At 43.3% G+C, this 23365-nt stretch overlaps 1 protein-coding gene across 4 annotated transcripts in view; it reads left to right on the top strand.

Moving 5' to 3' along the window:
- The window catches only part of MTA1 (metastasis associated 1), a 126681-nt gene that overhangs the window by 79369 nt on the left and 23947 nt on the right, over positions 1-23365 (top strand). For 3 of the 4 annotated variants that reach the window (XM_090050381.1, XM_090050382.1, XM_090050383.1), the window contains exons 12-17: positions 4714-4829; positions 5813-5964; positions 7468-7657; positions 8068-8157; positions 12626-12778; positions 14046-14081. In XM_090050381.1, the coding sequence (XP_089906507.1) occupies positions 4714-4829; positions 5813-5964; positions 7468-7657; positions 8068-8157; positions 12626-12778; positions 14046-14081 (737 nt within the window). The remainder of the gene's footprint in view (positions 1-4713; positions 4830-5812; positions 5965-7467; positions 7658-8067; positions 8158-12625; positions 12779-14045; positions 14082-23365) is intronic. The other variant, XM_090050384.1, reaches the window with a different exon arrangement.

Genomic DNA, 23365 nt, shown 5'->3' with positions numbered 1-23365 from the left:
TTGAAACATTTAAATCCAACATTGTCCTTTCTAAAGATGATACAACTCAACCAAGAATTCTGGACTTATGCAAGAAATTCTGTGGATTGCATTTATTAAGTGGGGTTTGGGTCATCGTTCCAGCTGGGGTTCGTTTGTTTCTAGAGCTAACAAGAACATAGTGGAGTGATTTATAGCACCTGCCATGTCCAGTTGCCTTGGACTCCCCAGCCTGAATAAGCAGCTGGGTTCACTGAGGACAGCCCTTGGCATTAGTCCAGAGCGGGGCTTTAACATGTATCTCTGGAACTGCAGCAAGATGCTTTTAACCACTCTGTCACCCCAGCCCACTGAAACAGACTAGGTCATTGTTTATAAGGCCAGAAGTGACTATTTACAAGTGATAGAATGCAGATCACTTTCTTTTGGCTGTCTTCGCAGAGGGAAGTTCGAAAAGGTATTTACGTATAAATCTCTTTGAAGTGAGGTGATTTGATTCTGTATATTAAAATGACACTTTAAGGAAATGAAGTGCTGCTAGGTCTTTGCTTCCCCACAATTGTGTGTCCTTCAAATAGGATGGCAGCCTTTTACATTTGAGGAAATGACTCCCATTCTTTTACAGGATTCTTCTTGGAATATCTGTCTTACTATAGAAATAAAACTAGAAAGTCAAATTATATGCAGTAATAGTGTGTTTGAGCAGACACTGCTTTTCTGTCCCCGACGCTGCCTCTCATCAGCCAAGGTGATGGGGAGCTGTAAAAACCATGCTATCATCAGGTTGTGCTTTCCATGATGACTGTCTCTCCATCTTTCTGACATGGGATGAAATTACAACGTACTGATGTGTTCTCAGAACTCCTAGATCTGTAGTATTCACAGCTTCCTTCTCTATCCATCTTTTGAAGAGGTCTCCCACGTAAAGTCATTGTGGGAAGAAAGTTTCCGTCTTTCTAGAATTGAAGGCAATAAAGAGAGAACTTTTTTTCCTAGCTGATTATTTTTATGTACAAAAAATGCATTAAGTTTGCAAGGTGAAATACTCAAAAGTCTGAAAGTACTGAAACGTGCCAGGTTGTAATGCTTAAGGCACTTTAACCATGCCTATTACAGCCTTCTCTTAATATGGATATTTTGAATGGAATTCCATGCCATTTTAAAAGAAAAATAATGCAACAAAAACTTCTTAATGTGGAACAACTTGAATTTGCTAGAGATCATTAGAAGACACACAGACCAATGTTTTTAAAGGACCTAGAATTGTGCTTGGCTGTTTTGTACACTGGAGAAACATGCACAGAGATGAATAAAATATTCACCTGCTGTGGTGTTGCAAGTCAGGGTTACAAACTGGCAAGTAAAGGAAGGGAATGAAAGAAAAATCATGTAGTTCCTCATAAGACATAAATGCATTTATATTTTGATTCTGTGAATTTTAAATTGCCTGGTTACATTTTCTCACTTTGGCTTCTTTCTGGGCAGGACTCAAATGTGGTGATTACAGGTAAATTGGTAGACTAGTTTGGGAGGACATAGTGAGGATAAGGGGTTGCATGCATGAAAGTTGAGTGATGCCTGAGGAGTGAGGAGATGGAAATATGGTCAAGGTCACATTTGTTGGAAGAACAGATAAGGCAAGAATCAGCTAAGGAGAACCTGGCCAGAGATATAGGTGAAGCAGAACAAAGTAGGACCTTAACATGAAAAACAAGGAGTTTTAATTTGATTTCTAGATGTGAAGAACAACAGGTGGACATAAGAAAGAACCTGAGCAACTGGGAAGAGCATTATGATTTCTCAGAAGCATAGAAATTGCCACATAGTGTCTAATCCAGAGTCTGTTTAGTTCAGCAAGTCATAGTTTCTAGGGTCAGAAGGGTCTTGAACAGATCATCAAGCCCGACCCCCTGCCCTGGGCAGGAACGAGTGCTGGGATCGTAATACCCCAGCAAGATATCTATCTGATCACCTCCTTGAAGACCCCTAAGGTAGGGGAGAGCACCACCTCCCTTAGGAGCCCATTCCAGATCCTGGAAGCCCTACCTGTAAAGTAATGCCTCCTGATATCAAGCCTGAACCTGCTCTCAGTCAATTTGTGGCCGTTATTCCTTGTTATCCCAGGTGGTGCCCAGGGGAACAGAGCCTCACCTATTTTCCGCTGGTCCCCCCGGTGAGTTTATAGACAGCCACCAGATCCCCGCTCAGCCTTCTCTTGTGGAGGCTGAATAGATTCAGGCCCTTTAGTCCATCTTCGTAGGGCCTGGCCTGCTGCCCCCTGACCATGCGAGTGGCCCTCCTCTGGACCCTCTCAAGGTTAGCCACATCCCTCTTGAAGTGCGGCACCTGGTACTCCAACTACAGCCTGACCAGCACTGCATAGAGTGGAAGGATCACTTCCCTGGACCTGCTTGTGATGCATCTGTATATGTACAACAAGGTACGGTTAGCCTTGCTGACCACTTCCTTGCACTGGTGGCTCATGTCCATCCTGTGTTGTTGAGAAGGGAGTTCCCCAGCCTATAGGTGTGTTCCTGGTTTCTTTTCCCTCGATGCAGCACCTTGCACTTCCCTGCGTTGAATTCCATCCTATTCTCATCTGCCCACCTCTGTAACCTGTCTAGATCTAGTTGGATTCTGTCCCTCCCCTCCAACGTGCCCACTTCTCCCACATCTTTGTGTCATCAGTGACTTTGGACAGCATGCTTTCCACACCTGCCTCCAAGTCGCTGATAAAGATATGGAATAGCACAGGCCCAAAGACTGAGCCCTGGGGAACTCTACTGCCCACATCCCTCCAGCCTGAAAATGACCCATCCACCGCCATTCTCAGGGTGTGACCATTGAGGCAGTTTGCCACCCATCTGACTGTGGGCATCAGTGCTGCAGTTGCCTCTTTTTTTTTTTTATGAGAATGGGGTGAGAAACAGTGTCAAAGGCCTTCTTGGACTCCAGGTAGATGACATCTACCTCATCGCCTGCATCCAAGGACTTTGTGACCTGGTCATAATAGGACACAAGGTTAGTTGGACAAGGATCTGCCCTCAATGAACCTGTGTTGGTTGGCCCTGAGCATTACCTCCCATGCTGGGCTCCCGCAGATGTGTTTCTTGATCATTTTCTCAAAGATCTTTCCAAGGACCAAGGTGAGACTAACTGGCCTATAGTAACCTGGGTCCTCCTTTCTCCCCTTCTTGTAAATGGGGACCACATTGCCCTTTTCCAGTCCTCTGGGACCTGGCCAGAGCACCACGAGCTCTCATAGAGCTGTGCCAGGGGCCCCGCTATGATCCCTCCCAGTTCCCTTAGTACCTTTGGATGAAGAGCATCCAGACCTGTTTAATTTATACACATCCTGCCCCTCCAAGAGTTCCTTAAGTAGATTGTCCCTGACTCTAGACAATTCCAGGTTCTTCAAAGGAGCAAAATGTACAACAGTAGAAAGTTAGAGGACAGTCTACTCCCAAGGACATCTTTTGTTCCTCTTAAGTAGATATTGGTTTAAGAAGTGAAGGTATCTCTTCCTGGAGTCTTGTTATCTATTATAACTGGAGTGAATTTTCAGGTTTTCTTTAGAAATGCCCAAATCAGTTTTGCTAAGCTTTTGCCTTTTGCAGAATCCTATGGTTGTGAATTTCACAGTTATGTATTACATGGTAGCGTGTTTTTTCATTAGTCTTGGATTTGCCACCTTTCAGTTCCCTTGAATGTCTCCCAGTCCTTTGCTGTCTATCAGCCTCCCTTGTTCCGTACTGAACTTCACATCCAGTGGAATGAGGTCAGGATTCTTCTGTTGTATGTACCAAGTTTTATTTAACTTTCTTTTTGTATGCAGGTTTTTGAATGAAAGGAAAATTGATGTTAAATGCTTTGAAAAAATTGGGTGGCAGTCTTCTACCTTCCTTGTAAACTATATTTATTAAGATCTGCAAAATAAATCTGATTTTCTATTTGGACCTGTAGTGCTTTAAAATGCATGCTTAAATCCCTGTTGATTGCATGACTTAATGTTTCCCTTCACATCTTGCATAGGAAGTTGCACAGCAAATGCATTGAAATCAGATGGTTGTTGGCACAAGTCCATTTGGGTTATCTAAGAGTTCAGTCTTCAACTTTCACTTGGCACAGTTCTTTAGTATTGGAGCTACAGTAGGTGCTTGTTCCAGGGAGGGCAGACCTTAGGTCTTTGCTGAATGTTGTGGTTCTCAGGAGTATCCAGAGGGTGCCAGAGATAGAGGCTGTGTCCTGCAGAGGGGAGTTGTAAGAGAAATGTTTTGTTTTACTTTGGTTTTGTTTTTTTAAGGAAGGAAGAAAGGAATTTCCTTTATAATTCTATGAATTATGTTATCCTGTGGGTTTGACCTCTCTCCCTGTTCCATCTCTCCTTTGGCAGCTTAAGTAGCGTTTTGCTTAAGCTGAGAGGCACTGAGGGATAGCTGTAGCCCTGGGCCTTTTGTCACCTAGGTTAGAATGTTTGGATCAGATTTTGAAGTGTACATGTGTTCTCGGTGATTAACTGCTTTTAAATGGGTCTGGGAAATGATGTGCAACTAATACATAATCTGCAGAGAAAGTGTATTTGGGCAACTTGGCTTTACTGGTAAGTAACTTTTTGGAGGGGGGAAGGGAGGAGGGATAATAAAATTATAAATTATCTAGGTCTTCAGGGTCAAGACAATAGTATGTAACAATCAATTAACTTCTTTTTACCTGTATTTGCTTTGTGTATTTAAGTAACAAGCCAAACCCCAACCAGATCAATGTAAATAATGTCAAGCCAGGAGTGGTAAATGGTACGGGAGTGCAGGCACAGAACACGGGAGCAGGACGAGCCTGTGAAAGCTGCTATAGTAAGTGATTTGAAAATGTAGTTGCTGTCCAAGAACAGTATAAGTATTGTAGCATTAAGAGTAAAGTTAAGCTTTAGTATGTTTAGCGTGGAACTGGGTAGCATTTTACTTTACATAAATTCTTCTAAATTTTAAAGATGTTGTCTTAGAGCTGGTGTTTCCTATGGAATAAGACATGAGCTCTGGGTGAAGACAAGTGATAAATTCAGTGGAGAGGTCTGGATGATTTCCCCTTTCCTCTTTCCCCCCACGCCCCTGTCTTGAAGAGTCTACCTCAGGGGCAGGCAGTTATTTCAGGTGGCCGCTCATGAGTTTTGGAAAGCCATCGAGGGCTGCATGACAGGCAGCCAGGGACAAATGAATATTAATTTTCCAAATTTTTCTAGGCGTCCTGCAAGCCAAATAGAATGGCCTGGCGGGCCACATCCGGCCTGCAGGCCGCATTTTGCCCACCCCTGGTCTACCTCCATACATTTGCTTTGGTGTTATCTGTTAGTATGTTTGGGCCTAATGACTTTCTTTTCTTTATGGAGAACCAGAATGTGTCAGAATACAGGAATGTATGAGGGGTCAAAATGATGGATACCTTTTCTATTTCTTGGTAATAAATTTGCCATATTGAGGAAGCTGGGGAGGGGGCTCATAGGGCAGAGAATAAATATTTTACAGTCCCCTTAATATGCATAGAGATTATTGCGTTTCTGTGTTTCATTGTCAAGAAGTCTCCCTGTCCCTTATTCACATTATTTTTTAAGTGATATAATAAAAGATAACAGCTAGTGTTGAAATCATTATAATTCAATGAAGATTAAACTTTTAATTAACCTGGAGTTTTTGAATGCTATCTAGTTTTATTTATAGTATGAAGCCAAGTGGTCTTTTTCTTTTTCTCCTTTGAAATGGTGAAGATAGTTATAAAGAGAATAAACTTTGAAGTGTTTCTGTTTAAGAATATATATAATTTCCACCTTTGTTATCCCTAGCCACACAGTCTTACCAGTGGTATTCTTGGGGTCCCCCTAACATGCAGTGTCGCCTCTGTGCATCCTGTTGGACATACTGGAAGAAATACGGTGGCTTGAAAATGCCAACACGATTAGATGGAGAAAGACCAGGACCAAATCGCAATAATATGGTAGGTAATCTCCAGTATAGATTGCTTAATGCATGTTGTGCTGGAACATTAACACTCAGTTCCCATTAACAGTAATAGGAAAAGCATTCTTTTACTCTTACTACTACTTACACCACGTAAAAATGCACTTAACTGTTTAAAACCTTAATGCAATGGAATGTTCATTATTGTCTGAAAATCAGGCCCCCTGCGGATGTGTTAAATTGAAGGCCCAGAAATCGCTAGCTGTCTTTGAAAAATGTGGTTTGTTCCACAAAATATTTGAATCGAATATCAGTGCTGGGTGTGACACTTCTGCTACAGTGAAGTCCTGATTATGCTTTTTATCTTGGTAGTATATTTCAGTTTGATTTTTTTGTTAATCGTTTTACATGCTTCAAACTGACGTTGGTTCTATTTTTTCCCTTTTTCTTGATTTGTCATTTATGATAAAGCCTTTCTGTAATCAGAGAAACTCAGACTTAAGTGCACTTTTGTAGAAAGAGAAGCAACATTTTAGATGGGGGGTGGGGGAGAATGCTTTATTAAGTTCTTAAATTGTTTAGCATCATCCCTACCAGTTTCTTGCTTCACACTGTTCCCTTTGCTTCAATCTCTGAACCCTTCTGTCAGTCTGTGCCATCTCCAAGCTCCTCGTTGTCCCAAGTTTCACTTTTTCTTGCCTTTGGTTTCTGAAAATTAGCCAGCTTCCCTTGTCCTATATTCTTTATGTTCTCCTAACTGAAAAATGTCTGTGGAGTGATATGTGGAGACCAGCTTCTTGAACAAAAATTGGAGGGCAAGAATGGCATTTCCTACTTCTTCTTCTGATAATGGGGCTGCCTGTGCTTTCTGGCCAATAAGAAAACACCTTCTTGTTCATTTTGCAAGTGCATAAATCATGACAATGAATGCTTACTGGAATGAAGTGTAGTGCTGATATAAGCCATGAATAGTTGTTAGTTGTAAAAATGCTTTAAGTGAGGGTAGACTTGTTGAGATCTGGTTTGTTTGGTTTTTTTTTTTTATTTGAAAGATCTGAGTTGAGTGTTTCTTTGCAAATTGCAAAGCCTGCTGTGACAGATTCATATTTTCCCTGTCTGATTTTACTGTGTAGTTTGTTGTAATCTAAATTCTGGCACACATTTTTAGATCAGTTTTTCACTGACTTCAGTGGGAGCTATGTTAGATCTTTTGTACAGAGTTAACTAACATACATAGGTCTTGATTCTTTGACTGTTGTCACAAGACTGCAACTGCACAGAAGCAAATAGTTTACTTTATGACTGGCCAGACTTTTGTTCCCTTCCCCTTTAAAAATATTTGGAAGATGGGGTCTTATAGGAAGATGTAGATGAGAATGAGTTGGAATAAGCTACGTGTCAGAAGTACTCATGTCTTCTGTTTGGGAATTAATATTTTAGAATGAATTTTTACGTGGAGTTTAATTCCTGACTTTCTAATTAAGATCAGTTATCAGAATAAGGAGATGCTCAGACTTTTTCCATTTTTCTTCTTCTTAAGAGTCCTCATGGTGTGCCAGTGCGAAACAGTGGGAGCCCAAAGTTTGCCATGAAGACACGACAAGCATTTTATCTACATACAACAAAACTGACAAGGATTGCCAGACGCTTATGTCGAGATATTCTGCGCCCTTGGCATGCAGCAAGACATCCCTATCTGCCTATCAACAGTGCAGCAATCAAAGCAGAGTGTGAGTATTTGCCTAACCTGACATCTGCTTGCTTAAGAATGGGAGAAACAGTACTTGAAATTATGTCCATATGATAAAAAATGGAATTGTCTCATCGATTCATAGATGTTAGGGTCAGAAGGGACCTCAGTAGGTCATCGAAGATGAAAAGATACTACAGCGAAACACAGATGAACCCACTAAGGCTTATTTTTTTTTTTCCAGAACTATCCTAATTGATTACAGTATTTTCCAAATAGCTTTTAAAAATGATAGATTACACTTTGTTTCCTTGCCTAAATGTGTACCTACTCCATAAACATTATTCTGTTTGAGAGAGCTCTCCAGCAGAGTTGATGTGTACTTAGCTGGGAATTGCATTGATGTTGTAATATGAATGCTTTCCTCTTACCCTGATGTATTCTTTGCAGGTACAGCACGCTTACCAGAAGCATCAGAAAATCCATTGTTGTTAAAGCAAGTTGTTCGAAAGCCTTTAGAAGCAGTACTGCGTTATTTAGGTAAAAATATTATTGGCAAATTTGTCTCGCTATTTGCCTATATTCATCGTGCTTGGGCTGGAAAAATAAGATTCCTCTGAAAAAGCCGTATCATTCTGGAGAATAGTGTCAATGTTCTGAAATAATTCAGTTAATAGGCAACTGTTGTCTTCTGAAATGGGAAGATTCAAATGGTACCTGCACCCTCATTTTCTTTCTGTTCTCCCTGCTTCACACACATGTGGTAGCTCAACAATTTACTGCTATATGTCTACTGCCTCATCGGAAATTTCTGTTTTTGGAGGGTTGTGATATAGCAGGGGTGGGCAAAATATGGCCTGCGGGCTGGATCTGGCCCACGAGGCCATTCTTTCCCGTCTGCGGGGCCCCTTATAAATGTGGAAGATTAATATTTCTCTGCCCTTGGCTCCTGTCAAAAATGAAAGGACCCAGGGGAAGCCCAGCAGACTTCAACAATAGTGGGGCCTGCCTGGCCCCACCCCCTAGCCGGAAGCCCCTACCGGGGATTCTGGTCTGGGAGCACATGGCTGCCCCACACCTGAACTGCAAGTAAGGAGTGGGGAAGGGTGGCACCCCAGGCAGGGAAGCAGCTGGGGGGTGGGGAAGGGCCCCTTCCCCACCCCGTGGCTGGTGCCTCATGCTGCAGCTCTTTGCAGCCAACATGGGGCTGCCTGTGCCTGCTCTGGACAACCCTGTGTGGGCTGCGAGCGGCTGCAGCAGGGACCACCGGCCATGAGGCCAGGGAAGGGGCCGCTTTTCCCCCCGACACTCAGCTTTTCCCTGGGCTCCTTCCCTGCGCGAAGAAAAGCGGCCCCTCGCCCACTCCATGTCCGGCACTCCCTGCTGCAGCCACTCGCAGCCCACACGGGGATGTCTGGAGCAGGCACAGGTAGCCCCAAGCCAGCTGTGAGCAGCTGCAGTGTGGGGCACTGGGATTGGAACAGGTCAGGGGCTGCTTCCCACCCTCCCCCCTCACGCTCAGCACCACCTTGTAACCTAGCCCCACTGCCAAGCTGGCAGTGGGGCCGGGTTACAAGCTGGTGCTGAGCACAGGGAAGAGCAGCCCCTCACTCAATGTAGCCGGTGCCCGGCGCTGCAGCAGCTTGCAGCCCAAGTGGAGCTGCCTGTGCCTGCTCCAGACATCCCTGCGTGGGCTGCGAGCAGCTGCAGCAAGGAAGCACTGGCCATGGGGTAGGTGAGGGGCTGCTTTTCCCCCCTGGCAAGCAGGGGGTTGGGGCTGTGGGCTGCCCCCATCCTGTACCACGGGGCTGGGGGGCACTGAGTGTGAGTGGGCGGGGACCCAGTGGGAGCACGGGGCCTGCACTGGTGCCCCAGGGCCAGCACCAGTGGGGCCCAGAGCAGTGCGGCAGGGGTATAGGGTCCCAGCTGGCCAGGGCTCTATGGAGCCGAGCCAGCTCCCCCTCTCCCTGCTGGTGCAGCCCAGCCTGGCTCCACAGACCCCTGCCAGCCTGCGCCCTGCTTTGGGCCCCACCAGTGCTATCCCTGGGACATTGGTCCCAAGATGGTGACCAGGGGGTGGGGCACCTATCAAGGGGCGGGGCTACTCATGCGGCCTTCCACAGCCTGCCAAAACTGGGTAAGCAGCCCTCTGCCTGAAATAATTGCCCGCCCCTGTGATATAGTCTCCTTTCTGTTTTGCCTTTGGTGTTTGGATTGGTGATTTGATATGCAAGTGAAATCTTCTGGGAATGACTGGTTTCGGTTTACAGTACAGTCCCACCCTAGTTTTAACCAGATGTAATTCCTGTAGAGTGTGTGTGTGATGTCCCCTCCCTAGCCCCATCCTTTCCCCTCCCCACAATGTACCTGTCTTAGTTGTGAATAGCCCCAATATACAGGGCTTCTTCTGCGACGATAAAGCAGTGCTACTATCACTACCATCCCAAAGCCCTATCTGCAGCTTGCATTCATGGTCTCTATTCATCTTAGTCTTGGCTTTCAGCATCTCTTCTGTCTAAAAGTTGGACCTCCCTTTAGATTTATCCATATCACAGAATCGCTGTATAGTGGGCAAATAACTGATCAATATGTCACCAGGGCTTGCTAGACAATGAACTGGGGCTTGTTTTCTTGAGGACATGAGCCTTTGAGAGTAAACTTTTTGTAGTGGAAAAAAGGTTGAGGCATAGGAATCAAGTGGGAGACTGATTAGTACTTGGGTACAAAAACTTGAGGTAAGATCTAGGCATTGGCAGTCACTTGAGGTGGTTCTCTCCCATCTGGACATAAGTACGCTCCATGTGCAACCATGGAATTAGTCTGTATTAATTCTGCAAGTCATAGCAAATGTGCATCATAAGTTTTATTTAAAGGAGAGAATCCCTTGAGAGGGGTTGTCAGATAACAGTATTGGTACAAGATGTAGTTGGTAGTACACTATTGGCAGTTGAATGTGTTTTGGGAGATGAGTAACTTAACTGGTATGTAGCCTGGCATTAGACTATAACTCTTTAACTGCATATTAATTTAAAAAAATAAAATTTAATGCCTTGTGTCCTTCTACTGTGACATAGCAGGATAAGAGAAATAGCAGAGAAAGCTGCATTAAACTTCTTCACAATTAGCAGGGATCTTTAAGTTGATTTATTTAACCTCCTTTATTTTGTTACCTTTAAAAATAGGAATAAGGGAACCTGAACTCCTCGATTACTCTGCCCTCTGTACAGATGAGCTGTCTTTCAGCAGTAGTTTGTGGCCAGACAACCACTGTCAACTCAATTGCTGCTGAAGCTGAAAGTTAACGCCTCTAATACTTTGATTAAATAGCAAGTGAATTTAAATTGACTAGTGGCAACAAAACTGCTCCTGCAGGACAGCCAAGCACCAAAGAACACTGTTACTTGTCGTCGTCGTCGTCATCATCATCATCATCATCATCATCATCATCTACTTAGCTGACTCTAGCCTGCATCCTGTACACTTGCCAGGTTAGGGTAAATACTGCACTGGGGGCCTTTAACAGCTCCCAGCTTAGCAGTCTTAAAGCTAAAGCAACCTGGCCACTTCTCTAGATTGCTGAGTGTTGTGGGTGTGGGGTTGACAGTTTCCCTACAGGCTTTGGCTTTAGCACCTAGAGCGCTGTTCAGGTTGCTTTTAGATCTTAGAAGGCTGACTTGGGGTCTGCTTAAAGGAACCCAGTTCAGCAGTGAAGTTAATTGCGGTGAGTCTGACAAGGAGAATTGAAATTAGTTTGTTCCTTTGAGCATTTTTTTAATAAGGTACCATAAACTTTAGTTTGTATTGCATATTGCATTTATTGAAACAACTTGCTGCTGCTATATTAGTACTAAGCATTTAATCAAAACCCTCTGTAACAGTGAAGAGATTGAAAAACTTCCTAAGCTCTGTGTATGCAGTACAATCAAATGCAGTCGCTAAAAGGATCTATGGAAGCTTATGCCTTTCTGAATCAGTCTTTTTTAAGATGTCACCTTGCTCTGTCTTCTTCCTGACTGAAAGGAGCTGAAGCTTTGCCCTTGGATCCTAGACAAATCCCTACTCCATGTGAAATAAGAAGCATCTCATCTCCAGTGCCCACAGGGAACCTGACCTTTAGTTTTTGCAGGCCTTATCTGAAAATAAAAGCGTCAGTAGTGTAATGAAGAGAGGTTTCCAATTTAGCTATTAGTCTGGAAATTAACAGTGGGTAGATTAACTGACAAGCTGGGGAAGAGTGTCAGGGCCCAGTAGCTTTTGTAATAAAATCTTCAGAGCTCTCATGGTCCTTTTTGCTATTTCAGTTAGAGCTGTGAGTCCATTGTTAGGGCAGAGAGCAATCCTCACTTTTAACCCCCTGTTTGCAGTTGCCGGCAACTTTCTCAAAAGCTTTTCCTTTGGGCTGCCTCTGATTGCTTTCTCCCTCTGTTAAAAGGTTAGATTTAAATTCTGTGCATGTTCTTTTTAGTTTTATTTTCTGAATCTTCATTGGCTTGGCCAGTTTAGCACTTCTGTTTGTACAGTAGTGATGAAATTGGTAAAGTTGTCACATTCTGGCATCCTGTGGGTATTGCATGGTTGCTCAAAGATCTTATATAGAACAGCACAGAAATTATCCTGGAATACAGAGCTTTAGAAAAACATATATAAGGCTCCTTTCTGCTGACTTTTTTGTTTTAGGACAGCTGTATTAAATGAATATTGTGGCACAGGTTAAACATCCTTAATGGAGCTGAATTACTAAGTATATTTACACTGATTTGTACAGCCAGCAAATCTCTTGGAGTTATGACCAAAATTAGAAGGTGATTTGTATTTGGTCCCTTTACACTGACCGTATATTTCTTTACATATCTGAGTAGGTGTAAATAAATGTAAAGAATTAGTATTTATGAGTTTGCTAGTGGTAAAAAGGGTGCATCATCCACCCTCTCTGAGATTTGCTCTTTGTTTGGATTTATAATTGCCATTTATCTACTAACAAAGATAATACATTACTGTTTTACAACAGAGTCACATCCATGTCCTCCTAAACCAGACCCTGTAAAGAGTTTATCCAGTTCTCTCAACAATCTGACTCCTGCCAAGTTCACGCCCGTCATTAACAATGGATCTCCAACTATCCTGGGGAAAAGAAGCTATGAGCAACACAATGGGATGGATGGTAAATATTTTCTGGTATATGTATATTGTCATCCATGTAGAGGACTTCTTTTATCGTCACACGTAGCACTCTTGTTAATCGTCTGTTGTGAGGTTTTACCAGTAACCAGTATCTATCCACATATAATTGAGAGAGGATAGCTTTTTATTTTAAAAAATTAGTGATTTCAAACACAAAGACAGGTTTTCCAGTTTTAGCCTTTCTGTGGAGAGAAAAATTATATATGTATATCTGTATATGTATATAAATATAAACAAACTTGTGTGGAAAAGTGTGCTATCTAGGTAGTACATATGTATAGTTACCTTGCAAATGGAACTCTGACTGCATCTTGAGGTCAGGTTAGCACTGCAAAGATGAAAACAACCCTCTTTTCTTATGATTAAGATAGCAGTTACTACAGGATGTTTCCCAAGCTATGCCTCTCTTATATTTAAAATTTTACTGCCTTTCAACCATAGGAAGCTGTTCAAATTATAGGTAGTTATAAGTGGATCACCTGCGTTTAGCTGAAGTTATCAAGGACTGCTTTGCCAGGGAGTATGGCAGGCCCATAAGTTGTTAGAAGCAGGAGAGCCTTGCCTTGCTCTGTCTTACCCAAAGCCAGACCTCTCCTTTTCCTGTTGTCTCTCCTTTTGAGGGTCTTCTCTTACTGTTGATGCATCCTGTCTCTTCAGCAGCATGGGGAAGGCAGCATATGCTTGCACAGGAGATGAAAGTGGGCCATTCCTGACATAGAGTCCAGAGTGCTGGCCTGACTAGCTAGCTATTAGCTGAAAACAGTGTCCAAGAAAGTGAAGCCAGCTGCTTAGATGAGGATGAGAAGGCATATTCAGATGGCTTTAACAAGAATAAGAAAGCAGAGTATGGCTTGCCTTAGAAAGGTATAGCTGCAAGTTGACTTAACAGTGCCTGGGACAGGGCAGAGATAAAAATGTAATGGCTTCTGATTTTTCCCCAGTAGTGAACAAAACTAGCAGCCATGCTATCTTATCGGGTTTTTTTGCCTATCTGTCCAGCCTCCATAAACTCCCTGTGCTGTATTAAAGCGATTTATCCTTGTATTGCAATATAGCTGAACAGAATCTTTCCCTTCTTTGTATTTTTATTTTTCACTTCAGTTAGTATTTGTATTTTAAGACAAACTACAAATAGCACCTGATATTTTACTGTTTACAGTCTTAATATTGAAGCTTGTAAAAAATACTATTGTTCAGATTGCTGATGTGGTGTTTTTTCTCTTTTCTGTTCACTTGTGCTCTGTCAGGCAACATGAAGAAGCGACTATTGATGCCTAGCAGGGGTAAGACCTTGAAGCTGCGCTCAGCTTATGCTAGGAGAGTGATTTTAATTTCATCTGTTGGCTTCTTTAGTGTGCTTGTCTGTGCTTTTGGCTACTAATGCTATGCATACATTTTGTGTTGGCATCTAAATGTTTTTGGGGTAAGCCACCTGTACCCGTGGGCTACATTAATTGTTTTCCAGGCTTTTACATGCACAAGACTACTTAGTTGTTCCACCTCATTTATTGCATGGAAATGATAACAGAAGAAAATACTCACTTTCAGTTATTATATCCCAAATCATCATGTTGCATTTCAATATCTTTTACAAAGCTACTAGAAAGTTTTTAAGCAAGTTAAGGGTGGCTTGAATGAGTGTTTTGTTTCACTATTTCATTTTAAGAAATCCTAAACTCTGCATGTTCTAAGCAAACTTTAAATATCAAAAACATACCAAGAAAAGAAGATAGTGTAGCAGTTTATACTACAGGGGTGTAGGTTGTAGCTGTGTTGGTCTAAGGACATAGGCAGATGAGGTTCTTTGAGTTAATCTGATGTCTTTTATTAGACCAACTTAAATAGTTGGAGAACAATTTTTAAGCAAGCTTTCGGGTTCAAAAACCCTTCATCAGGCTAAGGAAGTTTCAGCAGTTGTTGTGTGCTCTTCCTGGATGGAATGAAAAGTAAAGAAGCCAGAGGCTGTGCTGGTATGCATACAAGACAGGTAGTCAGTGAAAATGTAGTTTGAGGAGTCGATTGGATGAGAGGCAGGCTGGGTGGGGGGTGGGGAGAGAAAGGGGATGAATAGTGGAGAAGTACCTGGGAAGTCAGCTGTTAGGCAGTTCTGTACTATAATTTTTGGTCACAATTTTTCATAATGCTGGAGATGTTGCTAGCTCAGTTATTTTCAGCCAAGACAAGATCCTTTTAATGGCACAATATTATCGATGTTAGGTGTGCCAGAGCCTACGCATGAGTCACAGGATAAACCTGGACATTTCAAATAGGAATCCATAATTTTAAAAACATTTAGACCTGTTGTGGTTTTTCTGAGTTCTTTGAAGCTGGGATCCTATGATCCCTGCTGACTTCCTGCCCCTGTGGCAGGGGGCTGGACTGAAATGATATTCTGTGGTCCCTTCCAGCCCTAGTGTCTATGAAATCTATGAAATAGAAAAAATTCTTAATTTTTCCATGGTCAAAAATGAGTTAAAATGAAAGCTTGGATTTTCTAAGAGGTGCCTTAAGTCTAAAAAGGTTGAGAACCACTGTGCTGGCTGATAAACCAGTGCTAGTATTCACTGAGGAAGCAGGCAACTGTAACTTCAATGCCTTGCTTTTAAGTAGCACTTTTTAAAATCCATAGGTTTCAAAGTGCTTTTACAAAGTTAGTAAGCATGATTATCCCCATTTAGAAATGAGAAATTGAACCAAATTGGTGTTAAGTGATTTGCTCAGAACAGGAGCCAGTTACCCTAAGTCCTTACCCAGTGTCCTCTCTGTTATATTATGTCTTGGTAGACAACAAAATATTCTATTGTGCTTGTTCAGAACGTAATTTTTTAAGGATTTTGACTTTGTTAAATAAGGAAAAAATATTCCCACTAAACAAAGGCACTGCTGTTCTAAAGTCTGTCTCTGCCAAGTCTCAAGTTTCAGCCTTCTTTTTTTGCCAAAGGAGTTTTTTTTTTTTTTAAAGAAGTGTGGGAAGATTTTATTTTCTTTACAGTGGGATTTTAAATTTTTTTTTCCAGCTGATAGGAGGGAGACATGATTTTTCTCACACTTTCAAGGCTGGAGGATGTTGGAGAACCTCCTCTCATGAGAACAGCTGTGGAAAACCTCAGTTTTGAATGATTTGGAAAGTCACATATAGTAGATATGACTGGTGTTTGCCATAGTGCATGCAATGAAACAACTGTTGAATTCATCCCAAAGCTTGCATTAATTAAAAGACCAGGTTGGCGGCACAGTAATCAAGTTTTTTGAACAGTAATGTTAACTTACCAATATTGCTCATTCCCTGTATATTAAGGTTGCCTTTAAACACTTGGTTAATAGGTGAAGCTGAACTTAGCATGAGAACAATCGCTCTTACATTCTCTGATTCTTTTATAAATTAATAACCCTACTGTTGCACTACAGGTGTTCTCAGCATCAGTTTTAACATCCCTGTTAAAATGCCATGTGCCTCCTTTAACCACTGACCCTAGAAATGGGGGTTCCCAAGGCAGTTTCAGCTGCTGAATAGCTCATTGACTTTCTGCAGCTTATAATGATCATAAGGTTGTGGTTATGACTTCCATTTCCTGCATAACAGCTGATCATCAGTGAAGGAATTTCTGGGTCATTCACTTAGCAGGTGAAGAACTTGTGAGGTCTTGACAGGTAATCTGGTTCAAGTGACAGAAATGGAAGGAGGAGGATGAAATCTTTCTCTGACTCTGCAACTGCCCCCATGAGATGCTGCATCTGGGAATCGGGCAGGTCCTAGTTATTACAGGTAGAAAATCCAGGATTAGTGTTGTGACAGGTGTTTTTAATGCCTGCTTGCTGATATGAAAGCTTGCTGGGATGTAGTTAAATGACATTTAAAAATCCCTTCTGCAAAGTGCCCTACCAGCAATCAAGTGCCTGGTCAGAATACATACTGTTTTTTTCCTTTCTTTTCCCCCTGACCTATGTATGATGGCTCTCGTTGGGTATGTGTAAAACTTAACCAAACACTTACTCTTTATGCCCATAATCCAGCATCTAATGGTTTACAGTTTTTGTTTTTCTTCCGGCTCCCAGGTAGCTGGAAGAATGGTTTATTATCTGCCTATGCCCCTTTCCTGCACTGTCAACTTACCTGCTCTTGTGCATAATTTAAATTTTTGGTTAAAACTGGGTTTTTAGGGAAAGTATTTGAGGCTTGCCAATTTCATGAACACAAATGTTTTCGGAATTCTTGGGTAACTGGAATCCTTACCAAGGTGGCAATCGCCTGTGAGAATACAGGGTGTAAAAATACCTCAGGCCAGATCTGTACTGAGATCTGCTTGGCAATGAGAAGTATATGATGAGGGCATATGGAGCTGTCTCCATGATTTTATAGTATGATATATGCTAGACCAGTAGAACTTGGAGCAGCCTAAAGGACTGAGATTGGCTAAGATTTCCAAATGCAATTGCTTCTCAACTGGAGTAGTCCAAGAAGGGCAACAGTGGAAAAGGTGGTATGAAAGTGAAAATAGGGTTCACAAAGTCTTGCATCGACAGAAACGCAGTCTTCCCTTGTAAATTAATATACATACAAGGGACCTGTGAGCTATTATTTATCATCTTTTTTAATAGGCCATTTTAGCAGGTTGCCGTTGGTTCAGATTTCTATGTTGGGGGGTCATGGGTCTCTGCTAGAAAGAGGCACAAAAAAATCTATAGTCTTTCGAATAAGTAATTGCAGCACTGCTGCAGGGATAGTATGACTAACATTTTTCTCTTTACAAGTATAAGTTAGTTTTCAAGTTGCGTGTACTATATCTTATATACAACACATACCTTTCCCCACTAAAATTGGGGTGCATGTATTAAGCAGGTAGCTGTTTTCTTTGCTGGAAAAGAAGCAAAGTTGCCAGGATGGTTGTTCCTTGGTACTGGCTTAGGCTAATGTGGTAGAGTCCTCTGTTGACCTTTTCACAGCCATAGCTGTTGGCTGAGCACTTGCAGCTTGTGTCTGAAAAGCAAGTGAACTGTTGGATGCATCTTGATGAAGCTTGTGGTGTGGTAGCAATACTTTATATACATAAATTTATTTAGTGACTGCCTAGAATAAAGAAGTAACAGTCTTGCTTATGGCCTTGCAAGGGTCTGGGGCCTAACCTTGTATGACTGTGTTTCTGGAAGTACTGTGTGTGTTCAGGAAGTGTAGAATCCCAAGAGGCAATCTGCAACACCAGGATGTTCCTGTTGCCTTCCCTGCACCGTCTCCTGGGATACCATGCTTCATGGACAGTGTCACACAGTTGGCCATGACTCTGGAAAAAAATTTTTTTTCTATGTTCTGTCGTCCCAAAACAAGGTGTGTGGTGTTTGGTTTTTTTTGAGGAGTGGGTCGTATGCGAGAAAATATGGTACTGTTTGTCTGCCCACGGCTAAATTTCAGCAAGATATGTTGGCTTTCATTTAATGGCTGTGACAACTGACCCAGTAAGATGATTCCATCTTCTCCTTACTAGCATACTTTCTATTTAGGAGCTATATTGCATTTATGCAATATGCTTGTATCTGCATGTAGACTGAAAACACTGCTCCGGTAGTTTTCTGTTGTGTAATACCTTAAAATGAAGCTGCCCCTCAAACTCCAACTCTGGGACATGTTTCACTACAAGTGCCTTTACTGAGACTCATTGCTAAGAGCACTTTGCTGCTGGACTTCTACCTCCAAGATCATGGGAAATAGTTTCTGAGTTGACTGCTTTAGAGAGTCAGCTAGACAGATGTGCATAAAGCGAGGAGGTATGGTTACAGGCAAGATCTACACTTAATCTGAGCCTTCAAGAGTTAGTATGAAAGACAGATGCATCTTTGTGTGGAATAAGCTCCATGTCTTTTAATTTTTTTGCCTAAAGCAAGCACCTGTATGACTTGTTTGATGCCCAGAAATGCTCAATGCTTATTTATTTCATTTCAAAATGAGGCAGTTTGGCACCTCTCCAAATAAAGCCACTTATTTGGCATCTCAATATTGAATGAAATAATTTATTTTACATACCAGTGTTAGAAGATTTGATTTCAGGATTTCACCAGCCATTAATAAAGATGGTTGGCATTCAGAAATATGTGGCAAGACCCATCATAAATCATAAGGCAGTGGACTATCTTAAATATCATCTGTTTCTACAGCAGGTAACTTCATGTAGAAATACTGGCATGTTGTCTGCCATTCCTTTTGAAATTACAAACCTTGTGTCCCTCTTTGTTTAAATAAAGTGGTGGTGGTAATTTATATCTTTCTATATTGTGAAAGACATGGGCAAACTGCTACTGTTTTGTAACAAAGTAGCACACTGCAACAAAGTAATTAGAATCTAGCCCTATGTAAAATGGTTTTGTGCCTTCAGGTAAATCTACATTACCTTCAATTTATACTATTCTCTTGGCATGGGGGTAATTTATAACACTTGATAAATTTTCAAGATCAAAAACCTTTCAATATATTGTTTGGAAGTTGGGAGTTCTATATTCAATTATATGGTAATTAATAGTAAATATATGGTAATTAATGGGAAAATTGTGATTTCTGCATCCACAATTTTTTACTTGTATTTGCATTAAATTGTTATTTTTATCCCAGTCCAGAAATCAGAGCGGAGAATTCAACTACGGATAATAAAGGATTAGCGATTCAGCCTTTGGAAGAGTTAATTCAGGAACAGATCCAGTTCATATTCTTTCGAGAAATGCCTTGAGCATTATCGAGTAAACCAGAATGCTTTGAAATTGTCCTTTTCAGTGTTTTAATCTCCTGGCACTGCCATCATGTCTAATGAACCAAAAAATAGACCAAAACAAAAAAACGCACTTTTCTTTCTCTGCACTAGAGCTGTCTAGTTAGCATCTATCTTGCTTTGATACAGACAGACTTTGTGAATTTTGGAATTTGGGTTGGTTAGCTTACACATCCAAAATTAATTTGCTACACAAATTTTAGTAATGTGTTTAGGGTACTGTATCTAGGGGAGTCCTGAGATTGTTCAAGCAATAGCTCCAATTCCTGCTGCTTTTTGAACACTCCAAGGGAATCTCAGCACTGTTCAAGGGGCAGCAGGAATCCCTTCCTCCAGCCCCCCCACCTCCACCCCTGCCCACTCTGCTGGCTGAGGAGAGGGCAGGCTGTCGATTACTGGGCTCTTGTTGGGCAAGAGGATCCAAGGAGCAGCTCCCTATCGCCCCCTGGCTGAAGAGCTCATCTTTGAGGCAGTTTTGCAGCTCCCCTGCCAGGGGCTGTGAAATATATGTATGCCCACCTTCTTGACATATTTTCCTGTGGTGTATTAACAAGCATATGACTTGTTTTAATAGGTGTGGGATTTGTGTTGTTTCATAGATTTCATAGACATAGGGCTGGAAGGGACCTTGAGAGATCATCGAGTCCAGCCCCCTGCCCAAAGGGCAGGAAGTCAGCTGGGGTCATAGGATCCCAGCAAGATAAGCATCCAATTTACTCTTGAAGGTGTTCAATGTAGGTGCTTGAACCACCTCCGCTGGCAGACTGTTCCAGACCTTGGGGGCTCAGACAGTAAAGAAATTCTTCCTTATATCCAGCCTGAAGTGGTCTTGCAGGAGTTTGTGACCGTTCGACCTCGTCATCCCTTGGGGCGCTCTGGTGAACAGACGTTCCCCCAGATCCTGGTGGTCACCCCTGATAAACTTATAGGTGGCCATCAGATCACCCCTGAGCCTACACTTTTCCAGGCTAAAGAGTCCCATGTCTCTCAGCCTGTCATCGTAAGATCTGTTTTCCTGACCTCTGATCATGCGCGTGGCTCTCCTCTGGACTCTCTCAAGCTTCTCCACATCCTTTTTGAATTGTGGAGCCCAAAACTGGACGCAGTACTCCAGCTGCGGCCTCACCAAGGCCGAGTAGAAGGGGAGAATGATGTCCCGGGAGTTGCTCGAGAAGCATCTATGGATGCAAGCCAGCATTTTGGTCGCTTTACTAGCTGCAGCATCATATTGCAGGCTCATGTTCATCTTGTGGTCAGTCATGACCCCCAAGTCTCTTTTTCTTCTGTAGTGCTATCCAACGTACCACTGCCGAGCCTATAAAGATGCTGCAGGTTTTTCCTCCCAAGGTGGAGAACCTTGCATTTTTCGGTGTTAAACACCATCAGGTTCTCGTCCACCCATTTGCTGAGCCTGTCCAGGTCAGCCTGGATCACCCACCTATCTTCTGGCATGGATGCTTTACCCCAAAGTTTGGTGTCATCGGCAAACTTGGCCAGTCCACTCCTGACTCCAATGTCCACATCATTAATGAAGATGTTGAACAGTATGGGTCCCAGGACAGAGCCTTGAGGGATCCCACTGGTCACAGGGCACCACGATGAGTGACTGCCATCAATTACAACCCTCTGGGTCCGACCACGGGGCCAATTTCCCAGCCAGTGGATCGTGGTGGAGCCAAGGCCACAACTGGCCAGTTTGGCCAAGAGGTGATCATGGGATACCAGATCAAAAGCTTTTTTGAAGTCAAGATATATGACATCAATCTGTTCTCCCTTGTCCAGGTGATAGGTCACCTGGTCATAGAAGGAAATGAGATTGGTCAAACAAGACCTACCCGCAACAAACCCGTGCTGGCTATCCCTTAGGATGTTAGCCTGGGCCAGTCCATCAAGGATGGCCTCCTTAATAAACTTTTCTAAGATCTTCCCCAGGATAGAAGTCAGGCTAATGGGCCTGTAGTTAGCCGGATCCACTCTCCTCCCTTTCTTGAAGATAGGCACCACATTGGCCTTCTTCCAGTCTTCGGGCACTACACCAGAGTGCCAGGAGTTTCATAGTTTCATAGTTTGTAGGGTCGGAAGGGACCTGAGCAGATCATCTAGTCCGACCCCCTGCCATGGCAGGAAAGAGTACTGGGGTCAAATGACCCCAGCTAGATGTTCATCCAACCTCCTCTTAAACACCCCCAGGGTAGGAGCCTGCACCACTTCTCTTGGAAGCTGGTTCCAGACCCTAGCCGCCCTGACCGTGAAGTAGTGCCTTCTGATATCTAACCTAAACCTACCCTCTGCCAGCTTGTGACCGTTATTCCTGGTCACTCCTGGCAGTGCTCGGGGGATCAGGGACTCCCCCAGTGCCTGCTGATCCCCCCTGACTAGTTTATAACAGGCCACAAGATCCCCCCTCAGCCTTCTCTTTTGGAGGCTGAACTGGTTCAGGTCCCGCAGCCTGTCCTCATAGGGCCTGCCCTGCTGCCCCCTGATCATACGAGTGGCCCTCCTCTGGACCCTCTCGATGCCGTCGATATCCCTCTTGAAGTGCAGCACCCAGAACTGGACGCAGTACTCCAGCTGCGGCCTGACCAATGCCGCATAGAGGGGAAGGATCACCTCCTTGGACCTGCTCGAGATGCATCTGTGGATGCATGACAAGGTGCGGTTGGCCTTCCTGACTGCCTCCCCACACTGCCGGCCCATGTTCATCTTGGAGTCAGTGATCACTCCCAGATCCCTTTCCGCCTCTGTGCTGACAAGAGGGGAGTTCCCCAACCTGTAGGTATGGTGCCGGTTGTTCCTCCCGAGGTGCATCACCTTGCACTTGTCTGTGTTGAATCCCATCCTATTCTCATCTCCCCACCCTTGTAACCTGTCTAGGTCAGATTGTAGCCTGTTGCATCCTTCCACTGTTCCCACTTCCCCCCACATCTTAGTGTCATCAGCAAGTTTGAACAGGGTGCTTTTTACTCCCTTGTCCAAATCACTGATGAAGATGTATGAAACTATGAGTTTTCAAAGATCCACGCCAGGGGCTGGGCTATGACGCTCGCCAGCTCCTTGAGTACCCTGGGGTGCAGATTGTCAGGGCCGGCTGACTTGAAGGTATCCAGCTTCTCAAGATGTTCCTTCACGAGGTCAGCATTTATGGAGGGCAGGGGATCCCCATCACCCGGATCTCCCTGTCCCATAGCAGGCATGGGTGTCCCGTGGGACTGATGAAAGACTGACGCAAAGTACCTATTTAATAAGTTGGCTTTTTCCTGGGCGTCAGTTGTCAGTTGCCCCATCTGGTTTAGCAGGGGTCCAACATTGCCCTTGCTTTTCCTCCAGCTCTCCACATATCTGAAAAAGGACTTTTTGTTGTCATTGATGCTTGAAGCTAGTTGGAGTTCAGTTGCAGCCTTGGCTTTCCTGGTTTGCTCCCTGCAGGACTGGACCAGCACAGAATAATTCTCCTTGGAGGTGAATCCCGTCCTCCATCCTTTGTAGGCTTTCCTTTTTAGCCTCAGGAGGTCCGCTAGGTCCCTGGAGAGCCAGGAGGGCTGCTGTGCCTTCTTGCTGCCTTTCCTCTGTGTTGGAATAGATTTGGCTTGTGCATTGAGGATCGCTTCCTTGAGAAGCAACAGCTCTTCTTGAACTCCCATCTCCCTGGGGTCATGGTCTCTAAGGGCCTGACTGACAAGCCTCTTGAGCTTGTCAAAGTCGGCTTTTCTGAAGTCAAGGGCTTCTGTGTTGCTGACTGACTTGCCAGCTTTACGGTGGATGGTGAAGGTGATCAGCTCGTGGTCGCTGTCACCCAGCTTCCCATCGATCACTAG

The sequence above is a fragment of the Crocodylus siamensis genome, chromosome 5, assembly GCF_052110815.1.
Source record: "Crocodylus siamensis isolate JL-2025a chromosome 5, ASM5211081v1, whole genome shotgun sequence".
Lineage (NCBI taxonomy): Eukaryota > Metazoa > Chordata > Crocodylia > Crocodylidae > Crocodylus > Crocodylus siamensis.
Note: the sequence above shows the minus strand (reverse complement) of the source record. Positions and strands in the feature narration are given on the sequence as shown.